This window comes from Barbatula barbatula, assembly GCF_947034865.1.
Source record: "Barbatula barbatula genome assembly, chromosome: 17".
NCBI classification, from domain to species: Eukaryota; Metazoa; Chordata; class Actinopteri; order Cypriniformes; family Nemacheilidae; genus Barbatula; species Barbatula barbatula.
In genome coordinates this window covers 8,858,514-8,878,300 of record NC_136780.1, presented here as the reverse complement: position 1 = coordinate 8,878,300, position 19,787 = coordinate 8,858,514, and the positions used below count along the sequence as shown (strand labels likewise).

The window sequence follows — 19,787 nt, the reverse complement described above, 5'->3', positions numbered from 1 at the left end:
GACAAGAGGGTGAATGAATGATGATAGAATATTCATTTGTGGGTGAATTATTACTTTAAAGAGTACAAAACAAGTTGGTTTAGTTTGAGCCATTTGTTTATAATTGATGGAGAAATAGGCTTTGCCCCTGAGTAAAGACGTTGAACTGCATTAGACACCATAACATAGCTGACAGGACATGCTTTTACATGTTGCTCCCATAACAAAAATATATAACTTAGAAAGGAAGAGAGGTTAATTTGACAAACAATAAATCAGCTGACAGAATGTGACATGACTATAAATATAATACTTTGCTTGCATACATATATGCACAACGTTGTCAGAAAAGGTGAGTTTGCGATGTATGACAAACGAACGATCATCATCATCAAGTTTTATGAAATGAATTAAAATCTTCAAAAATCCAGGCTGAGTTTGCCACGTTTAGCCTAAATGATAAGACAGATAGCTTGCAGACAAGCAGCCTAGGCTACTATTTTTTTGGTAGGTATGCATTGGGCAAACTAAGCTACGTCTCTGCTGATAGTTAGTTTCTCACATTTCGTTTGAGCAAGAAGAATTAATGATGGAAGCTATGCATCACATTAATTATTTTATTCTAAATGGTTAAATGCCTAAATCCTTTCACTATTTTGGGTATTGTTTGAAGCCAAGATGCCCACTGAAAAGAGGCGGATTCAGGAGAGATATTTCAGGGAGTTATGTTTTTCTGTGTTATTATTAGTACTAGTTAAGGTGATTGAGTGCTGTATTTCAGTGTTTTACTTCTTTATATATATATATATATGAATAAAGATCCTGTTATTCTCAGTCCTTCATATAGACTGTGAGGGTTTTTTTGGGGGGGGGGGGTTGCCCTTTTTTTTCAGGTCAGAGCAACTGCCCCTCAAAATTCCTGTGCACGTCCCTGCCTTCTGTTTACAACGAAACTTAAAACACGCTCAACATAATGTGTCTGTGTACATGCATTCAATTGGTTTAGGCTACATTTATAGTTTAACTAAAATATGTTGAATAACATCAAACAAATATCCTACTGGAAATACAAAACCCAGAATCATTTGTTTGCTTAACGCATGAAGAAACCACATTAAACACTCATAAAGAACTACTTGAAACATGTCTGGAGTTTGCAAAAACATAAAAGTAACCCGGATGCGACTTCTTAAAAAATGTTGTGAGGCGAAATACAAAAGACAAGACCTTATAACCTAGATTCCAGATGATATGAGTAGTACAAAGAACTACTATCCGCACAATATCTACAGTGATCTATGATGGTGGTACGTCATGCTTCAGGGATGCTTGACATCAAGATCAACATCCAGAACGACCCAAAATACATCAACATTGTAAAAAACATTACTTTTTTAAAAATTTTATTGACATTGTTGTTGATCTCACTGGTGGTCTGTGATTCTTTTTCGACTGTTTGCAGAGCGATTTTCCAGAAAGGAAACATGGACCATTCATTAAAGATGTTATGCACAAAACATCAAAGCTGACAGTTCATAAATGTAAATCACAAATGTTGAGAACTTCAGTATCTATAAATCTGTACACTGTGGAGATAAATAAGGGTACCCAGTGAACATGAAGGTAACTACTTAAGATAAAATTGAGAAAGAAAGCAATGTAATGAAGAAAATTCAAAACACCATAAAAATAGTTTGATGCATTTGCAAAGTGTCATCTCATAAGCTATGTTTTTAATTAATTTGTTAATAAATATGAAGAACCATGTGTCTATAACTGAACAGAGAATGAACATTTCTCAGTATACGTGCTAGACTTCTAAAGTGCTAAATACTTGCACTTTATCTATGCTATCGTAGCATAATATACCCTGTGGATAGCAAACATGTTTTTTGCAGATTTTCCGTAGTTACACTTAACTTCTTAGGATTTGAAGTGAAAAAGTTTGAATTTGTGTCCATGAACCAACGGCAGATGGCGCAAAAGTCATCTTTCTCAAGGTCATTTATGACGTGAAACCGCCATAGTCGATTCTAGAAGCTGCACAGCATCACTTGGTACATCGTGTGTAGTGTAGGATTGGCAGAAACCAGGGGATAACATTTGCTCTGAGAAAATTGTTCTCGGTATTGGTGATAAATGATGTGACTCGATGTGCAAAGCAATAACCTAGATTTAACAGAAAACATAGTGTTTTTAAAATATATATAATATTACCATGTTGTTGGTTAAATGAAAAACCAAGAAACATGAAATTGTATTTGACATATAAAATTCGACCATGTATGTTATTGTATATCATTATAAACTGATGTGTAATGGAAGAAGCCACGTGAATAAATGTTAAAGAATACTTCAAAGCGGAAAAAATGCCCAGTTTTCGTCACTGATGGGAAGCTCTCCATGACGCATCACTGGCAGTAGGTGATGCTCCGCACGTACTCCATATTGCAGCAGTCTCTACCATAAAACATGAAACTTCGCCCATTACTCTATTAAAACCACTGCTTTTAAACATACACCACTACAACCCCTAATAGTTGCAAATGTATATATTCAATAAACTGATGCCTATTAAACTAAAAGCTTTAAATACATCAATTACGTTTTCCGCATCCTCGTAGAAGGCGGGGTCGTGGTGGATGAAAACGTGCAGTTCGCCATGCGAATTCAATAGCGTGCCCGCGTAATACGCGTCGGACCAATCAGAGTCCGAGAAACCGCTTCCTGGTGTCCTACACTTCACTGCGTTCGAGTGCGCAGTTTCTGACTTCTCTGCTCTTCTCGTCTGCACCACGGTCAAGATTCGTCTGTCCTTACACTGGTTAAGGTATGGCGAGAACAAGATAAATGTTTATTCTTTAGCTCTTTAAATGATGGTTGTCCCGACGTTATCCGGAAAATGAGCTCTGTTGCATGTCAGTATTAAATCAGTCGTAGTGATGGTTGACCGTGTTATGTAATACTCAAGGTGATGCTTTGGTTCGGTGATACACTTTAGAATTTCGAGGTATTTTTGTACGGTTAACTTATTTTTTACATTGCAACATCATGTTGCTTTATGTCGTGGTCAAATGAGTTATTTTTAATAAGGCAGAGAGAGAGAGAGCTGTCTTTGGAAGTGGGGCGTCGTGTTAAGTTACGTGATTTTTACGTCCGTTTAAAAGCCCCAAGACACGTTTGGTGTAGAGATTGCAGTGTATGTACCTTTCCATTCGTCTTCTATAACTGAGGTTTTATTTTCAAAAGTAAAAACCGAGATCTGCTTTGACAACGGATATGTGAGAGGCCTGTTAGTAAAGGCTGCGCATGTTTTACTAAAGTTAGCATATCTATTTGATTCATTTAGTCTGCACGTAAATTAGCCCGTTTGCGTCTTTAGAATCTGATTCGTATTAGACTAAATGAGTTAAAAGTGTCGTAAAAGAGTCGGTAAAAATAATCTTGCATTACTACGATGACGACACAGTTTGAACGGTCATTAGATATTCAGGCATATTTTAGGTAAAGGCTCATTATTATTCGGTTAAAACCGAGAGCAACATAATTTCTGCCACATAGGGGGTTGTCATTTGTGACTGTCAATCTCAGTTAACCCCGCCTGTGGAAGTTTCCACAGACATTTAAGGCTACAGGATTTTCCATTGGTCTAAATGAAGTGGATGTCCAGTATCTTGACAGGGCAGGAAATGGTCTTGCACAAATAATATTGGACTTTTCACATGGATGTTTTGTCTGAATGCAACACATAAGTGTGAGAGAAATCCTCTGTATTGTCTTGTAATGTTGCGAGTCATCATTTGGCAGATGAAAAAGGACTAGGGTGACTGTAAAAAGTATTTAAGTCTCAGTGCGTAGTTCAATATGTCCAATATAGTTGCATTTTTAGGTGAACAGGTGCTGACAGCTGAAGGGTTCGGCTTTTCTTAGCTCAGTTTCTTCTCCAAATGCTACTTTGTTTACTCCGCTCCCACAGCCCCATTGTTCATCTTAACTGTTAGAATGGAGTCGATTACACTGTTTGGTCTTCTTTTTGACTCCTTTAACCGAAACTATAAGTCAGGGACGGAAATAATGCTGATGTAACATGGAGAAATACTTCCGCGTATTTGACTCGGTTTAGAATAGTCATTTTCTTGTGGCCTGCATTGAGATTTACTTGAGTTCGAGATGGCAAAGCCCTCTAACCTTGTTCTGTATTTCCTACTATAAAAACGAGTCCAGAGGTGCAATGCGAATTCAAATGTGAAGTTCGTTTTTTTTCCTCATAAACCATGTGTCCTTGTTCTTATTCTCAAAACCGTTTTCTAGGTTTATGTCATTCTGTGGCTTTCAAAGCTCTTGTTTTATACTTTGTTTTTCTTAGAAACTGCAAAATGTCCATCCTTAAGATCCACGCTCGTGAGATATTTGACTCCCGTGGAAACCCCACGGTGGAGGTTGATCTGTACACCAAGAAAGGTTTGTAAAGAAAGAAAAACAATGTTGAAATGTTCAAAAATGTCTGTTTTTCATCATACTCGAGATTTAGAGAAAACAACAAACAAAATAAATTTGCATGTATGATCCAGTTGAATCCGCTCAATCTTTTTGTAAAATAAGACAATCTGCCAACAGATGCTAAATGTCATTCATATAAAGCATTGTTCAGGATGGCAGAACTACACATTACAGGCTTAACATCAATACAAAGCGACAGTAATGACATTGCATGCTGTGTTACTGGGGCGTACCAGTTTCGCATGGGTGAGCGTCTAAGCTCTGCCTGTTCAGGCCCTCATGTTGGTGTCCAGTAGCCTGGAGTTGACGTATCAGGTGGAAGGGGCTTATAAATAGGCAGCGTAATGTATACCACATGGATAGCATTGCTAGAGTATGCACAGAAACAGGGAAGTTTATACATGGACCTCTTGCCAATGTTTCTATAATTTTTTTTAAATGCATAATGTCCAGCAAATTAAAGGAACGTGAAAACCATGATTTTGCTTTTGTAATTCCCTGCGCTCTAGTCTGCAAACAAGCTGATAGTTTGGCCTCTAACACAAGGCCAGAATTTGAATGAAGTTGAAATGAATGACCGTTTTAAAAGATTGCTTCTGGCAAGAGAACAAAAATGTGAAAATCATTTCTTGCCAGAAAGAATTAAACCGAGGGAGGGAGCTGGCACACAAACATTTTATAGAAATCAGTGCTTGTAGTGTACATTAACCCTCTGCTAGCATTCCTGTACTATTCCCTTTGGCCTCTGACTGGAAAACAAATGGTGACAAGTCACCCAGATGTGTCTGTGTTTATTTGAGTACAGCTCAATTGAGCTTTTTGGTTAAACAGTGAAATGGGAGCTGGGGATTCATTCCCTAAGCATAACCTTAAGTAACATTAATAGCTCATAAATTTGAGTTCGATGTCATATCAAAATATTTGCCAGTCGAATAAGAGTAGATGGATGTGAGTATATTAACACAAATGTGTCCCTTTTTGTGCATTCAGAATATACGCTTTTGAATTCAAGACTTGTAAAGCAACAGTTGAAGAGACTCTGCTTAAGCTTTGAATCCAATTGTATCTGCAGGCTCTGGCATCGAATTTGCTCAGTGCAGATTTGATACAGTTGGAACGTGTAGCACACAGGTAGTGTCCTTTTTTTGGCTTTTGCTTAGTCTGGTGCATCACCACAGGAAATTGTGCATCTTTTACATCAGTGATTCGAGTAGGGAATTGTGGCTACTTATTCGTTTGAAGCGAAACATGCAGGATTTTTTGTAAGATGTGGTTTGAATGGTTAATCATGATAATTGCTCAACAGGTCTCTTCAGAGCTGCAGTGCCCAGTGGTGCTTCTACTGGCATCTATGAAGCCCTTGAACTCCGCGACAATGACAAAACACGTTATCTGGGAAAAGGTTTGTATTTCAAACATTCCAGTTATTTGTAGTATTCAAATACCTGCTTATTTAAGAATGTATATGCGTGTTACTATTTCTTTGCCCTTTTTAAGTGCTTTTTAAAAGTATGAAATTCAGGCATCATTTAATTGTATACGTGCAAAGTGTAATTATGTTTGTTTAATAATATACACATACATAATGTCATGTATATTTCAGTTATCCTCATTATCTTTTAATAAAAAACAAAAACTCCAAATATGCTATGTTTTTCAAAAACGATTAATTTCGTCCTTCTTTTAAAATAATTTTCTAATTCACTTATTTATTTAGTGTTTTTCTCATCTTTTCTTTTTTTCCTGTTTCTATCTGATTCTTTTCTCCTCTGTCAGGGGTGAAAAGAGCTGTTAAATATGTAAATGAGTTCTTGGCCCCTGCTTTGTGTAATCAGGTAATTTAGTGTGTTTATTAACTGAGATGAGGAGCTTAACCATTTCGATACAGCACAGAAGCATGAGCCCTTGGGTTTGTTTTGGCGACTAACCATGGCAGGTATCTGTAGATGATCACAGATGTTTTCCTGGAGTTCTCATTGATAAAACTATATTTTGCCTGCTTCTGTGATCATCTAGTTATGTCTGCTCTGCATGCTCTTCTCCTCCTCGGCCTGGGTCAGTGATGGTTTGCTTGTTCCCTGCAGGTGTCTCAAAAGCTGTTGAGCATATCAATAAAACAATTGCACCTGCTCTGGTTAGCCAGGTAGGAATATCTGTTTTTTGACTAACGTGAGAATGTGTATTGTTTCTACGCAATGGTAATATTTGTAATATAATGAGGATTTTTAGTTTATGAGCGTCAGATCAGAAGTGGTAAGTCAGATTGTAGTGTGTCGCTGTGATTTGATTAATTCTATTCACTAATGTTTGAGGAAAAAAGCATATTAGTTTTTACTTATTTCTAAAGGCAGGAGATAAAGCCCCTTCTAATCTCACAATCCTGTGTATGCTGTAATGTTGCATTTGTTTTGTGCTTAATATATGTGAATGAGTTTCATCCAGTCTGACAAATGATTGATTTTCAGTAATAAATCTGTTGTGCTTAACAGAGCGTGTCAGTCGTGGAGCAGGAGAAGATCGACAAGCTTATGCTTGATATGGATGGCACAGAAAACAAATGTAAGCATATTATATACTTCAATTCATTGCAGACAAACTGGTTTGTACAGACATTGTTTTAATGAATGAGCCTGCTTGAATCCACAGCAAAGTTTGGTGCCAATGCCATCTTGGGCGTTTCCCTGGCTGTGTGCAAGGCTGGTGCTGCAGAGAAGGGCGTCCCCCTCTACCGCCACATTGCAGACCTCGCTGGCAACCCTGAAGTCATTCTCCCAGTACCTGTACGATCTTTTTAAAGTCATTTGAATAATATTATTGAACAACACTCTTTTTCTATTGTGACAAGCAGGAGTGTAGACTGCACACCTAAATTTTTTTTTCCTAAATAAGTACAAGAAATGCTAAATAATTCTAGTAGGGTATGTTGTGTCTAATTGTTTGTTTTAGATGAAGCACAGCAGAAAAAGCATTATTGAATTCAAACTCTGGCACACTATAAATAGATTGTCTGTTTTCAAAGGCCTTCAATGTTATCAACGGTGGCTCTCATGCTGGTAACAAGTTGGCCATGCAGGAGTTCATGATCCTTCCCATTGGCGCCAGCAACTTCAAAGAGGCCATGCGCATTGGTGCTGAAGTGTATCACAGCTTGAAGAATGTTATCAAGCAGAAGTATGGGCAGGATGCCACCAATGTGGGCGATGAAGGTGGCTTCGCCCCTAACATCCTTGAGAACAAAGAAGGTGAGACAGTCGTGAGTTTTAGAAACAACAGGAAAAAACTATCCAGAATCAAGTGGAGAATGACACAGGAATATCCATACATCCATATAGATCTTCAACACCGTCATAAAAGGTTATGAAACCATGCCTGGAGAATTACAGTTAGATCAGATAAATGACATTTACAACAAATTCAAAATTTTCATATGCCTTAAAACAGATTAGATAACTGAAGGCATCAGAGTTTTCTGGCAGAGAACTGGTATCTTGGCTATTATCCAGTATATTAAATAATTTTTTTTCCAAACAACTGATCTTGGGCCTTTGTTTAAAATGAAATTGATTGGGACCCAGTGAAGAAATGCAGCTGTGGCCCAGCCTGTGTGGAATTCTGGGAATGCTCATGGGCTCTGAGCATGAGACGCTGTCCAAACATCTGTTTTAGTCAAAAGCACGGTTTACAGTTCCTTACATGTTGGATTATCCCTCTGTGGACATCTAAATATTTGTCCTCTTCTTTACCCTTGTATTTGCCGTTTTAGTTTTAATTTATTGGTCTATAAAATATTCTGCAGTAATCCACACGAGGATCTTAAAAGGATTCATACAACCAGCCCATCACTGCTTTAGGTTAAAAGCATATGTATAAGCTAATGCGTAAAACCATGACAAATGTACCAAAGATTGTCTAAATAAATGTGAATTATTTCCTTAAACTGTAATTTTGCCTAGAAATATTCATGGTTTGTTTTAAATGCTTACCGGTGTACAGTATATGGCCAGTTAACGTGAATACTTTGCCAAAGTTAAAACAATAAAAGATTTGCAAAGTTGCTGTCTTGCACTATGATCCCTTAAAACTATTTTAAATATCAATCAAGTAAGACATACAGTTTTTCCTGCATTAACACAATAATGGTGTTGGTTAAAGAAAATGTTTTTTTGACGATATTGTAGGCTAAATTAATATATGTTTTGCAGCTCTTGAGCTCCTGAAGAACGCCATTAGCAAAGCTGGCTACACTGATAAGATCGTGATTGGCATGGATGTGGCTGCCTCAGAGTTCTACAAGGCCGGCAAGTACGACCTGGACTTCAAGTCACCTGATGACCCCAGCCGTTATATCAGCCCCGATCAGCTGGCTGATCTCTACAAGAGCTTCTGCAAGGATTATCCCGGTCAGTTGCCCTCATTGATCTTTAGTGCTGCTGCGTGTACGTATCTGATACCTGACTGTCCTGTGAGAGCAGCTATGCGGACAATACATTAGAATGAAGACAAATCCAGAATATTTCTTAGTGGTTTATTTTGGATGTCTTCAAAAAGACTAAGATTTCTTTAAAAAGCAGTGAATGACGCTGTAGGGGAAGCTGGCAAAGCAATGGCAGTAATAATTTGACCCTCTTGAGGCTAGGCAGCTGTTCCATTTATACTTAATGGATACAGTGTATATAAATAAAAAAAAATACAATTTAATAAACAATCACTTTATTGCTTTATGATTAGAAATGTAATATCCTAAATCTATGTCTAATGCATAGTCAATAATGCTTCTATGTTTTTTTAAGTGGTCTCCATCGAGGATCCATTTGACCAGGATGACTGGGAGGCCTGGAGCAACTTCACTGCGGACACCAACATCCAGGTGGTGGGTGATGACCTCACAGTTACCAACCCCAAGCGCATTGCTAAAGCCGTGTCTGATAAGGCCTGCAACTGCCTGCTGCTCAAGGTCAACCAAATCGGAACTGTCAGCGAGTCCCTGGAGGCGTGAGTATTTCTGATGTCTAGAGCTAAGCATGCATGTTTGTAAGTACTTTATACATCTAAATAAAAGAGAAATGTTTGCTTATCTTGAGTTATGTGCTTGATTTTGTTTAGATGTAAGATGGCTCAGTCCAATGGCTGGGGTGTGATGGTCAGTCATCGTTCTGGAGAAACAGAGGACACTTTCATTGCTGACCTGGTAGTTGGACTCTGCACCGGCCAGGTAAAAGATACATCAAGCGCTGTCTTACCTTTTTTATTTTATAATTTAAGGAATAACACAGTATGTTGTTTTTTCTTTTCTCTTTAGATCAAGACTGGTGCTCCCTGCCGATCCGAGCGTCTGGCTAAGTACAATCAGCTGCTGAGGTAAGCTTACCTTCAGTACATTTATATAAACGAGCATATACCACTCTAGTTAAATTTTCTTAGTCATTACTATGTTTTTCTAAAATACTTCTTTCTGAATGGTCAATATGTCATTAATAGTGCCAGTCAATACATATTGTCGTCTTTTTGAGCAAAATCAAATTCCTGGATTGAACTGGTTATTGCTTTTCCTCGCAGGATTGAAGAGGAGCTCGGTGATAAGGCTCGCTTCGCTGGCAAGAACTTCAGGAGGCCCATCTGAAGCAGCACCTTTCATTGGTCTTAGTGTGCTAATCATGCTTGGTCTCCCACATATAACGCCACGTAAAGTCAACTCCTGTAGAATGGAGACCAGTTGAAAACTCAGTGAATTCAAAGGTCCAGCTCTGTAGTATATGACACTGAACACTGCTCTCTGTGATAATCCTTCCCGCAATCCCATCTATGCTTTGTAATCCAAATAACATCAGTTCTTTAATTGTGTCTATGTGCTCTGTCTCTGAGATCTTTGTTTAGCTGCTTGTGAGTTGTAGTGATTCTGGTGCTCCACTGAGTATTTTAGCGCAGAGCTACTGTACGTTGTTCACTGTGGTGCTGTGTGCAGCACTATGTGCATTGTATTGCTTTTGAGAAGTATTAGTTCTGTATGCGTGGCATAACAACAAATAAATGATCCCTATTTAAATGAAAGTGTCACTGAACTTTTTTATATTATATTGATTTTTTTTTACATAAAACATACAACTACATAAAATAAAAGTTTTATAAGCTGTTGTTTCTTCATACAAGGATGGGGATGCACGTGAGATTTGCAATGTTTTGATCATTATTCGCAAATACATATGTGTGTATATACATATTTATGATAAATTGAAGTTTTATTTAGTCTGAAGTCTAAAGTTGAGGTTAAAAACCCTAGGCACTTACTGTAGAGTTATAAAGGTATTTACTCATGTCATTTTGTATTGAATTTTTTTTCTAAATGTCATGCCATGAAGTAAACAGTGATTCACCCAATAAAACAAGACCTCAGAATAAGCATGAATTGTGTATAAAAACTAGGAGCAATGAGCACAGAAGAATATCTGCCATTAGCTTAACATTAAATCGTATATTATTATGTTTTATTTTTTGTGTCCTGGAAATATAACCCAAACATTAACTTTTAAACAAACGACTCTTTAAGTGTGTTCTTTTAATGTTTATGATTGAAAGCACACTCTAAATTACTTTGTATTTAACTTTATACATCATTCCGGACATTTAATAGTGAATCAATATTTACTGGTGAAAAATTACAGTAATAAAGTTTCTAAGATTGTAAATATTGAATTTTGTATTCTAGCAGTCAGTATATTCAAATATTCAGTGAAGACTCTATCCATGCTGAAGCGCTTCCTAGTAATGTGATTTACTTAAGAGTGCACATCTAATAGGCCTACCTCTCTAAGCAGCTAAAGATTTAGCATGAAAGTAAATATTAAATAAGATTTAATAAGTAAATCTTTTTTTTTAAATAAATGTTGTATTTTGTGAAATCTTACTAAATATAGTTAATTAAATGTTAATTATTGCTAATATATATTGCTAACGTTGTTAATATATATAATATACTTTTGCTAATATATATATATATATATATATATATATATATATATATATATATATATATTGCTAATATATATATATATATATATATATATATATATATATAATATATATTGCTAATATAACATTTATATTTATATTAGTATGTTGTGGGTTGTTGAATAGGCCTATATATTTTTATTAGTATGATGTGGGTTGTTGAATTAACAATGTTATTGTGAATAGATTATGAGGCAAATTAAGAATACGCTTATCTTTTGTGCCACCCAGTGGTCGTATTGACAACGTGTCTGTACGCCTAAATAGATTTTATAGATTTGAGCAGCTGTCCTCTGAGACTGGCCCTGTCCTTTTTCCACGGGTGATGAGTTTTGTTCTGAGTTTTTTTCTATAAGTATATGTACATGTTATAATTATATTTATGGAAAGTTCCTGTCTTTTAATGTATGATTGAAATAGTTTAGCGAGATGTGTTGTGGCACAGCGCCCTCTGCTGTTCTTTTACAGTACTGCATAATCCTGCACATCATTACTCGGATGCCAAGGAGTCTTTTGTGTCACAAATGAAATACTGTTGAATCAGCATGTATCTATTTATCACAACAATTTGAGATATTAAGATGAATACTGTTGCAAAAAAGTGAACTCATTTGTTACCAACAGATAACTGATCACAAGAAGTATTTTGCAAGAGTACTTAAAGCAACCTTTATTTATAAAAAGCATGTTGCTTGACAAACAAATAATGTTGTAAAACCAAGAAAATAAAAAAATATTCTGATTTAGCATTAAGTGCATATGTAAAAAAAAAATCACAATGCAAATTAAAAACATTTGCGACTGAAAGGTTTGTTACTGTTCTATTTTGACTACACAAAAAGACTTCAAGCTCTGGCGTGATGAAAGAACATTCTGTCTTAGTATTTGAATGCATTATGATTGTTACTGCTTATCTGATTACTGCATATTAATTGAATAATTCTCATCTGCATAGCACGTGTGGTTATTCCTCCTTGTGTTCATGTGCCATCTATGTCCCACTGGGAGCATGAATCCGCCCACAATATGATAACAATCAAATCACTCTGCTTTATTGTCTCCTGTAATCCAGCTCCTCATTATTCCACACATCGCACAAATGCCTTCATTCAGTTCCCTCGGTTCTTTTATTTTAAAAGCATGAGGACATTTGCCAGAATAAAATCAACCTGTAATGTATGTTATATCTTGACAGTATGTAAGGGATTACTAATAGCAAAGCCTTAGATGAGCCGCCAAGACAAGGTAGTCCAGCAGTGGAAATGAGATTCAAGCCATCTGCCTTGTACTGGCAGGAATGAGGGAGGTCTGGTATTCAGTATCAAGAGAAGCCATCGAGCATTCATAATTTTAACTTACAAAAGAAAAGGAGGTGTGCCGTTTCTTTTCCTACACAGGAACCTGTCTCTTAACTGCACTTGCACGTTTGGCTTTGTCTTTCTGATTACAGACATCTCCTGAATCCACTTTTCTTTTTCCACCCTCTCGTGCTGAAATCAATCACCACGTTCTTCTTCTCCTCCAATCAAAACACCAGGGGTCAAAAATTCTCTTCCTTCCCCCATTTTATTGTTCATTCAGTCTGTCATCTGCAACAATGTCACAATAGAATAACAAGCCATCCGTTTCCCACACAATATCTTGGAGTGAGCCTCTTGATACCTTTATCATGAGAGTAGAAAACAGCCAGCTGTTATCATTACACCGTAACACAAAAGAGTTAGACTTCAGCCTGTGTTTTTTTCCTTCAGCACTGTGATGCCACAGCGCGTCCATTTATCATTAATCTGCTGTCTTTCTTGCTTTGTTGGACAATGCAGCATATGCAAAACATCCGAAAATCTGCATCCTCTGAAATATTCTAATAAAAAAATGAATGCTCGTGCAAGCATTTGTTTTATTAAAACTATACATTTTTCAACACATAAACTTAATATTTATGTTATTTAGCTCAAGGACTACATCATTCCAAGGTAGTTATTTATGTGCAAAATTAAGGATCCAGGTAATTTACCCTTTACATATCTAATGCAAAACATGCTACACATTCTCACTTACAGTCTATTAAAATGCTAAACAGTTGCCATTTACAGTATTCCACTAACCCTTTAATAATGTCAATTACAATGTTATTAAATGTAATGAAGCACTGTACTGTCAAAAAATATACACTGTTACTGACTGTGAAAAAAAAAATGTTGGACGTAAAACGATATGATGATGTTTTTGTGTTTTGATTACATCCATGACAGAACAGCATAAGGTTAAGTAGAGCATTCAAGGCTCAGCGGTCGTGTTCAATGACTCACTGTTGAATAAATCCTTTGGGACTGACTGAAGCATCCTTTCAGGGAAGGGTGAAACACAAAGTTCGGTAGACAACGATATAAACCAATCATTTCCACAGCAGGGTGCCACACACTCGGTGTGCTTATATGCACACTGGAGAGAAATATTCTGCTTGAGCGTTTCGAACATAATGCGGTCCCTTTAAGACCGCGTGGAATACATCCACATACCCCCTTGAGATTTAAGATGAGTGGTCGACGAATAAAGGTTTTTCGACGGCAGATTCTTCAATCTTTACATCTTTATATCATTGGATTAAAGGTCGCGTCGATCATAAGAAGGGCACTTAAAGATTTCTTTGTTTATGAAAAACCTAACTTTAAATATTGTGAAAATTATATGGTGGAAGATAAACATTTCCCGTTCATAAAAACAAAATCATGTTTGATTGTGCGAGAACAACGCGTGTTTCTCACGCCAACACACACACACATAATTTGCATATACGCTTGCGTTTTAAATCACAAAATGAGCGCTCTGGATTGGCTGGCATGGCTCTCTTTGCTCGCGTGCAGCCAATCGCGACTCGCGACACTAGAAAGTGGGCCGAGCGTCTTCACGCGCACGCTATTCTCCTCTCAGGAAGAGCGACTTTTGCGCGAGGGGGGGTTCTTACTGAAGAGAGAAAGAGAGAGAGAGAGAGAGAGAGAGAGAGAGAGAGAGTGTGTGTGTGTGAGAGAGAGAGAGAGAGAGAGAGACAACACTGTGTCCCAACACTGACCCGTTACCAACACTCCTCACCACCATAAATATTGATGACTGACAGGCATATCATTAATATCGGTGCATTAGGTTTGTAAAACGACTCCAAAACACTTGAAGCGGCACTTGACTGTCATTCGCTAATCGCCGCTGCTGCTCAGTTACAAGCTCTCAAAACACAAAATCTCTGATGTTGTAGAGAAGGACTCCAGGTAAGTTCCGCCTTTGACCGTCTCTGTTCACGGGAGATGATCGTATTTGTTTGTGGCTCGTGTAATTAGCCGAGTGTGTTAATCACTGCTGCTGTTGAGGGAGTGTTGTGGTTTATTAACACGGGGAGATATTAGCTAGCAGGCTAACACCATCATCATCATCATCACCATCATTCTCATAATCCGTGTGTGCCAACGACCACAGCGCCCGATAGATACATGCCTATTTAAACCATTCACGTATTGTTGTTATAACAGCGCGCCAGTCAGTCAGGCGATGACAGTGGATCAGGTCCAGACGCGAAGTGTTATTGGAGAGAATTGAACTTGATAGTTTGTCTCGTGTTATGTGATGTCTTGCATCCGAGTCACAAGCTTTGTTGGCAGCGTGTGCGCGCGCACCTCATCTCGTGTGCAGGTTTTAATTGCACCGAGCATCATTAAAGTGGTCTGCTGAAAATGGTCGAAAGCTTTCATTGAAAAACCCGAGGTTGACCAAAAGAATCAGTCTTGCCTGTCGTGTGTTTTAATCAGGAGTGGTTGCTAGACCACATAGTTTTATTATCAAATATGCCCCGTGAGGTCAGGTGCCTGTGTTTACTCACTGTGTTTGCTCTGTGTCTGGCTTGTCAAAGGGTGTGATGTGAAAGATCAGTCCACAGTTTTCACGGCAGGGTTTTAAAAAGGTTCGGATGAGTTTTTGTAAGTGTAGAACAAACTGGATGTTAATTACACTTTTTCTATATAATAATAACAGGTGGTTGACAATTACAACACGCTTCCCTTATGTTGGGGTTTTTATTTTGATTGGTTGCATACAAACACAGTTTCTGCTTTAATGGTGTTGTTAATGAGTAATATGTAGTAATAACAAATCCGTAGTAAGATTTTCTAGGGATACGATAGCACACGTTTGCGTTGTCAATGTAGCCTCAGTATGTTGGATGAATTAATCTTCTGCTTACATTCTGGAATCAATAAACCAGCTAATTATTCAAATGCAAGGCCAAGTTGTTATGTCATCATGCCCATTGTCCCCATGGACATGATGTTTGAGATCTAAAATCATTCTTTGCAAAGGCTATAGACTGTTTCAAAGCAACAACATAAACAAAAGATGCTGCGCATGCACGCTTTTGTGGCCCATTCTTAACTTCCGGTACACATTCACAAAGAATAGAGTCCCTGTTTATTTCTGAAAACAGGCAAAAAAAGTTAATACATTTGCTAGTAAGTTAAAATGATGTCTAGCCAGTAATATTTTTAGGATACCAGACGAGCCGTTACTTTGCTAAACTTAAATTCCACAAAGTTACACGATCCATTCCACAAATTGTTTGTTTACCTAATAAAATAAACGACAATCAAATTCAACAAATTCTTTATTTTATATATTTTAAAAAAATAAAATATTAATTTAAAGTAATATTAGTATAAATTAATAAAAAAATAATACTTATATTATAGCCAGTAGCTAGACCGATTAAGAAACACAGAACAGAAGTTAACTTTGGACCGATGAAACCATTTTCGATTGCTTAGTAGGTTAAGTGTGGAACGGTTATAAATATTTGTCTCAGCTGTTTTAAATAAACATCATAAGATGTTTTCACTAGAGTCAGTTGTGATACTTAAAGCACTGCTCACTTAATTGGAAGTGGTACTGAAAAAGGTCATAATCATGTCATTGTTTTCTTGTCTATTCAACATGCAGTAAACACAGGCTGAATTGTACAGCCACCTGCCACTGTGTAGCACTAAGACCAAATGGCGACCCTAACAGCTTGTGATTGGAGGAGGAAGAAGTATTTAAAAGTATTTTTGTAGTAATTTTTCTCCTTCCTGTCATGAAACAATGAGTAATTTCATTCATCGAGTATGTACAAGGTTGGATAATACACCACTACAGTACAGTACTTAAGCAAATTGCTTTATTTTGCTACTGCGATTTAATGTGTACGGCCGTTTTTCATTTTTCTGGGACTTGTTAGTATGCATGGCTTTTTTTCTCTATCGTTGTTTGTAGTGTCACTTTTCGTTTTCATGGTGTATATGAAATTGAGGCCTTGTTTGTAATTCATTCATTTAGTTTTATGGTTGGTCCTTAACTGGGAACTGGGTTATGTGCTTATCTAGCAGGCTGAAAGAAAGCGAGTTGAAAGTGAAGCAACCAGGCTAGGATTATCACACTTGGTCGTTTTGCTCTTCCAGGAATAACTGACGCCCAAGGCTTGTGTGATATCATTTAACAAAACCTGCACGCTGCCTTTTAATGACAAATGTATTGACCACACGACCGCAGGTTCCTGTTTATAGCTTCTAAAAGTGGCATATTAGTGTTTTCTGCACAGGTATTCACAGGCGACGCTACCCTGCTATATAAATCACAATTTATCTGTGCTTGTGGTCTGAATTGAATGTGATGAGTTAAAAGGCCTTGGTACCGTGAAATAAAACAATAACAACATTTCTATTACATTGTGTTTGCTGGGTGCACGCAAGAACAAATAGTGCCTACAGCGTGACCAGTCCAGTTCACAAACGTGTACTGATATAATAACGTAGTTAGCGTAACACATTCACAACATAAAATAATACGTGTTTTTTGTTTATTGAGTCTGACAAATGCATAAATGTAAATGTAGTTAAAGAAGTTTGGGCAAAATGTGAAAGCTGAATTGCGTGAATAACATTGAGCCTTCTTAGTCAAAGATTCAGAGGAGAATAAAATCACTCATTTCGCTATTCTCTGCTGATCTTGTTATTTCACTTTGAGCCTAACGCAACAAAAAGAAAGAGTGTGGGAGTCTTAACAGTGTAGGAGAAAGCTATTAGTAATCATTCTCTGCTGGCTAAAGGGCATGAGAGTACTCTCAAGGGTATCACAGAGCAGCTATGTAAACTGTTGAACAAAATCAGTGTCACACTGACTCACAGCTGTGCTCATTTTTCAACCCTAAAGGCGACGGGGCTATTGTATTCGCCATCCGTACAGGCCTGGCTCAGCTTTTGAATACAGGTTAAAGCGCAGCACATCCTTCTCGTCGCAAAGCGGCACTCAATTCCGCTCAGTCCCGCCTTTTGAATCTTGTTTGTCGAACACCTTGCAGTCAGATTGCCTGTCATTTTCATATTTCACCATAATAGTGATGAAGATTTACTGCAGTGCAGTGCCTCAGCCATTGGCTTTCAACAGCTGAGAGGGTTCTCATGGACGAATAGCTCAACAGTCACATCACTACATCTCCTTCATTAGTGCGGTTTAATGCGGAAGATTACTGCTCATTGTCGAGTGAAATGTTGCCCGCTGTGTACAGTTGCACCTTGCTGAAATATCCACATCAGTCAAACTGTCTCGTGCAATCTTAGATTTTCTTGGAATAGAGGCGGCAATCGGAAAAACGCTGACAACAGAAGTAATCCAGTTAGTCTCTTTGGCATCGGGTGAATCCATCTTTCGAGCAAGAGTGTGCTCCGAATCCACCCAAGAGGGCAATTTGGGGCAGCTGCTGCCAGGGCCAGTGTGAAGCAATCATGGGGAGAGCAGTAAATAATGGGTTGTAAATGGAAGACATTTCCTATGAAGTGTCAGTCAGGCGACTGGAGGGGAGATCCCATGTGGATGCTGCTGTTCTCTTCTCTCTGAGCTGATTTGTCAATATTTAGGCAGGGAGAGGCTGCATTTACATAATGCTCCATCACACTGACACATTCTGTTCCTCTTGATCCCAGACTTGATTCGTGTCAGATAGTTGACTGACCCGGCGTGAAGCTCAACACAGGCTTGAATGTTTGTTAGCATTTTTCCTGACAGTTTCAGAGAAACGAATGTTTTGAATATGAATGATTTTTCTTCGAGATGGAGGAAAGAAAAACACGTAGGCTAGTCCTTTTATTAGCTTTAATATTTAAAGGGATAGTTCACCCAAAAATGAAAATTCTGTCATCATTTACTCCATTCCAAACCTATATACATCTCTTTGTTCTGCTACACAAAAGAAGATATTTGGAAGAATGTCATTAACCAAAAGATCCCATCCCCCACTGACTCCCATTTATTTATTTACATTTATGTATTGGCAGACGCTTTTATCCAAAGCGACTATTCTATTATATTTTTGTATCGGAGTATTAATATCCCTACCATGGTAGTAAATGGGGAATGAGATCTGTTTGGTAACTGACATTCTGCCAAATATCTTCCTTTGTGTTTAGCAGAACAAAGACATTAAAATTGATTTGAAGCACTCTGTGGGAGAGTAAATGACAGAAGTTTCCTTTTTGGGTGAACTAGCCCTTTAATGTTGACATGGAATGACGTGCTGGTAATGACATTCAGAACAATTAGTAGGGCAACAAAAACTAGCAACGTCTTGTTGTGGTTAAGCACCACAGCATCTGGTGACATGCAGCGATAAAGTCACTGGTGATGTGAAAAAGGTTTTTAATTAGTGATATTTTTTAATAGAGAAGCTGCCTGCATGTTTTGTGGTTTAGATAAGGCAGATTTTGTCCTCAGAGATGTACGGTAGAATTGTTCTTTAAATGAGCTAAAGCTAGACTCAACCTCTTTGTTTATTCAAAAGACAGAAGTCGTATTAGTTAAGGCTGTGAGTTTTCCGTTTTGTCGTCATTTTTTTAAAGATGCGCCCCTTCAGTTAATTTACCTTTTGACCTGCTGGCCATTAATCGTGCTTGTTTTTATGGCGTGTAACTGATCTCTGCCATCTGTGTAGCCCGGTAGGTCGTTCTTTACTCTGCCGTTGTTTAACAGTAAGGTCTACTTTGATTTGCAGTCATGTTGTGTTTGCAAATCACTGTTGTTTGCTGAAAATCCAAGATTCCTCCTTGAAAGATCTGAGGCCCTGGACAACGCTGTCATAGTCCTTCCAAACAGCTCCTGATAGGCCATTCAAATGCTGTGTACTCATTAAATTTAACAGTCTGACAACACACACTGACAGCACGCATAACAATCCCGCTCTTTCATTCTTCTCAAAAGATGTTTTCTGGCATGTGAGTGTGTGCGCGCGCATTTGA

General features: G+C 37.7%; 1 protein-coding gene across 1 annotated transcript; it reads left to right on the top strand.

Annotated features, from left to right (window-relative positions):
* Positions 1-2,599: 2,599 nt before the first annotated feature.
* On the top strand, positions 2,600-10,870 carry eno1a (enolase 1a, (alpha)). Its single transcript, XM_079478517.1, has 12 exons — positions 2,600-2,809; positions 4,346-4,440; positions 5,786-5,881; positions 6,564-6,622; positions 6,969-7,038; positions 7,126-7,259; positions 7,499-7,721; positions 8,682-8,879; positions 9,270-9,471; positions 9,583-9,691; positions 9,779-9,837; positions 10,036-10,870. Exons 2-12 carry the CDS (start codon positions 4,356-4,358, stop codon positions 10,097-10,099), a joined length of 1,299 nt encoding a protein of 432 aa, XP_079334643.1. The 5' UTR covers positions 2,600-2,809; positions 4,346-4,355; the 3' UTR covers positions 10,100-10,870.
* The last annotated feature ends 8,917 nt before the right edge of the window (positions 10,871-19,787 follow it).

What these genes read in the sequence shown, in the direction of transcription:
- eno1a (XM_079478517.1), top strand. Translation starts at nt 4,356, where the DNA reads ATGTCCATCCTTAAGATCCACGCTCGTGAGATATTTGACTCCCGTGGA. An exon ending in TGATCTGTACACCAAGAAAG is followed by an intron (nt 4,441 to 5,785) that starts GTTTGTAAAGAA and finishes ATTGCTCAACAG; the next exon opens with GTCTCTTCAGAGCTGCAGTG. An exon ending in AAGTCATTCTCCCAGTACCT is followed by an intron (nt 7,260 to 7,498) that starts GTACGATCTTTT and finishes CTGTTTTCAAAG; the next exon opens with GCCTTCAATGTTATCAACGG.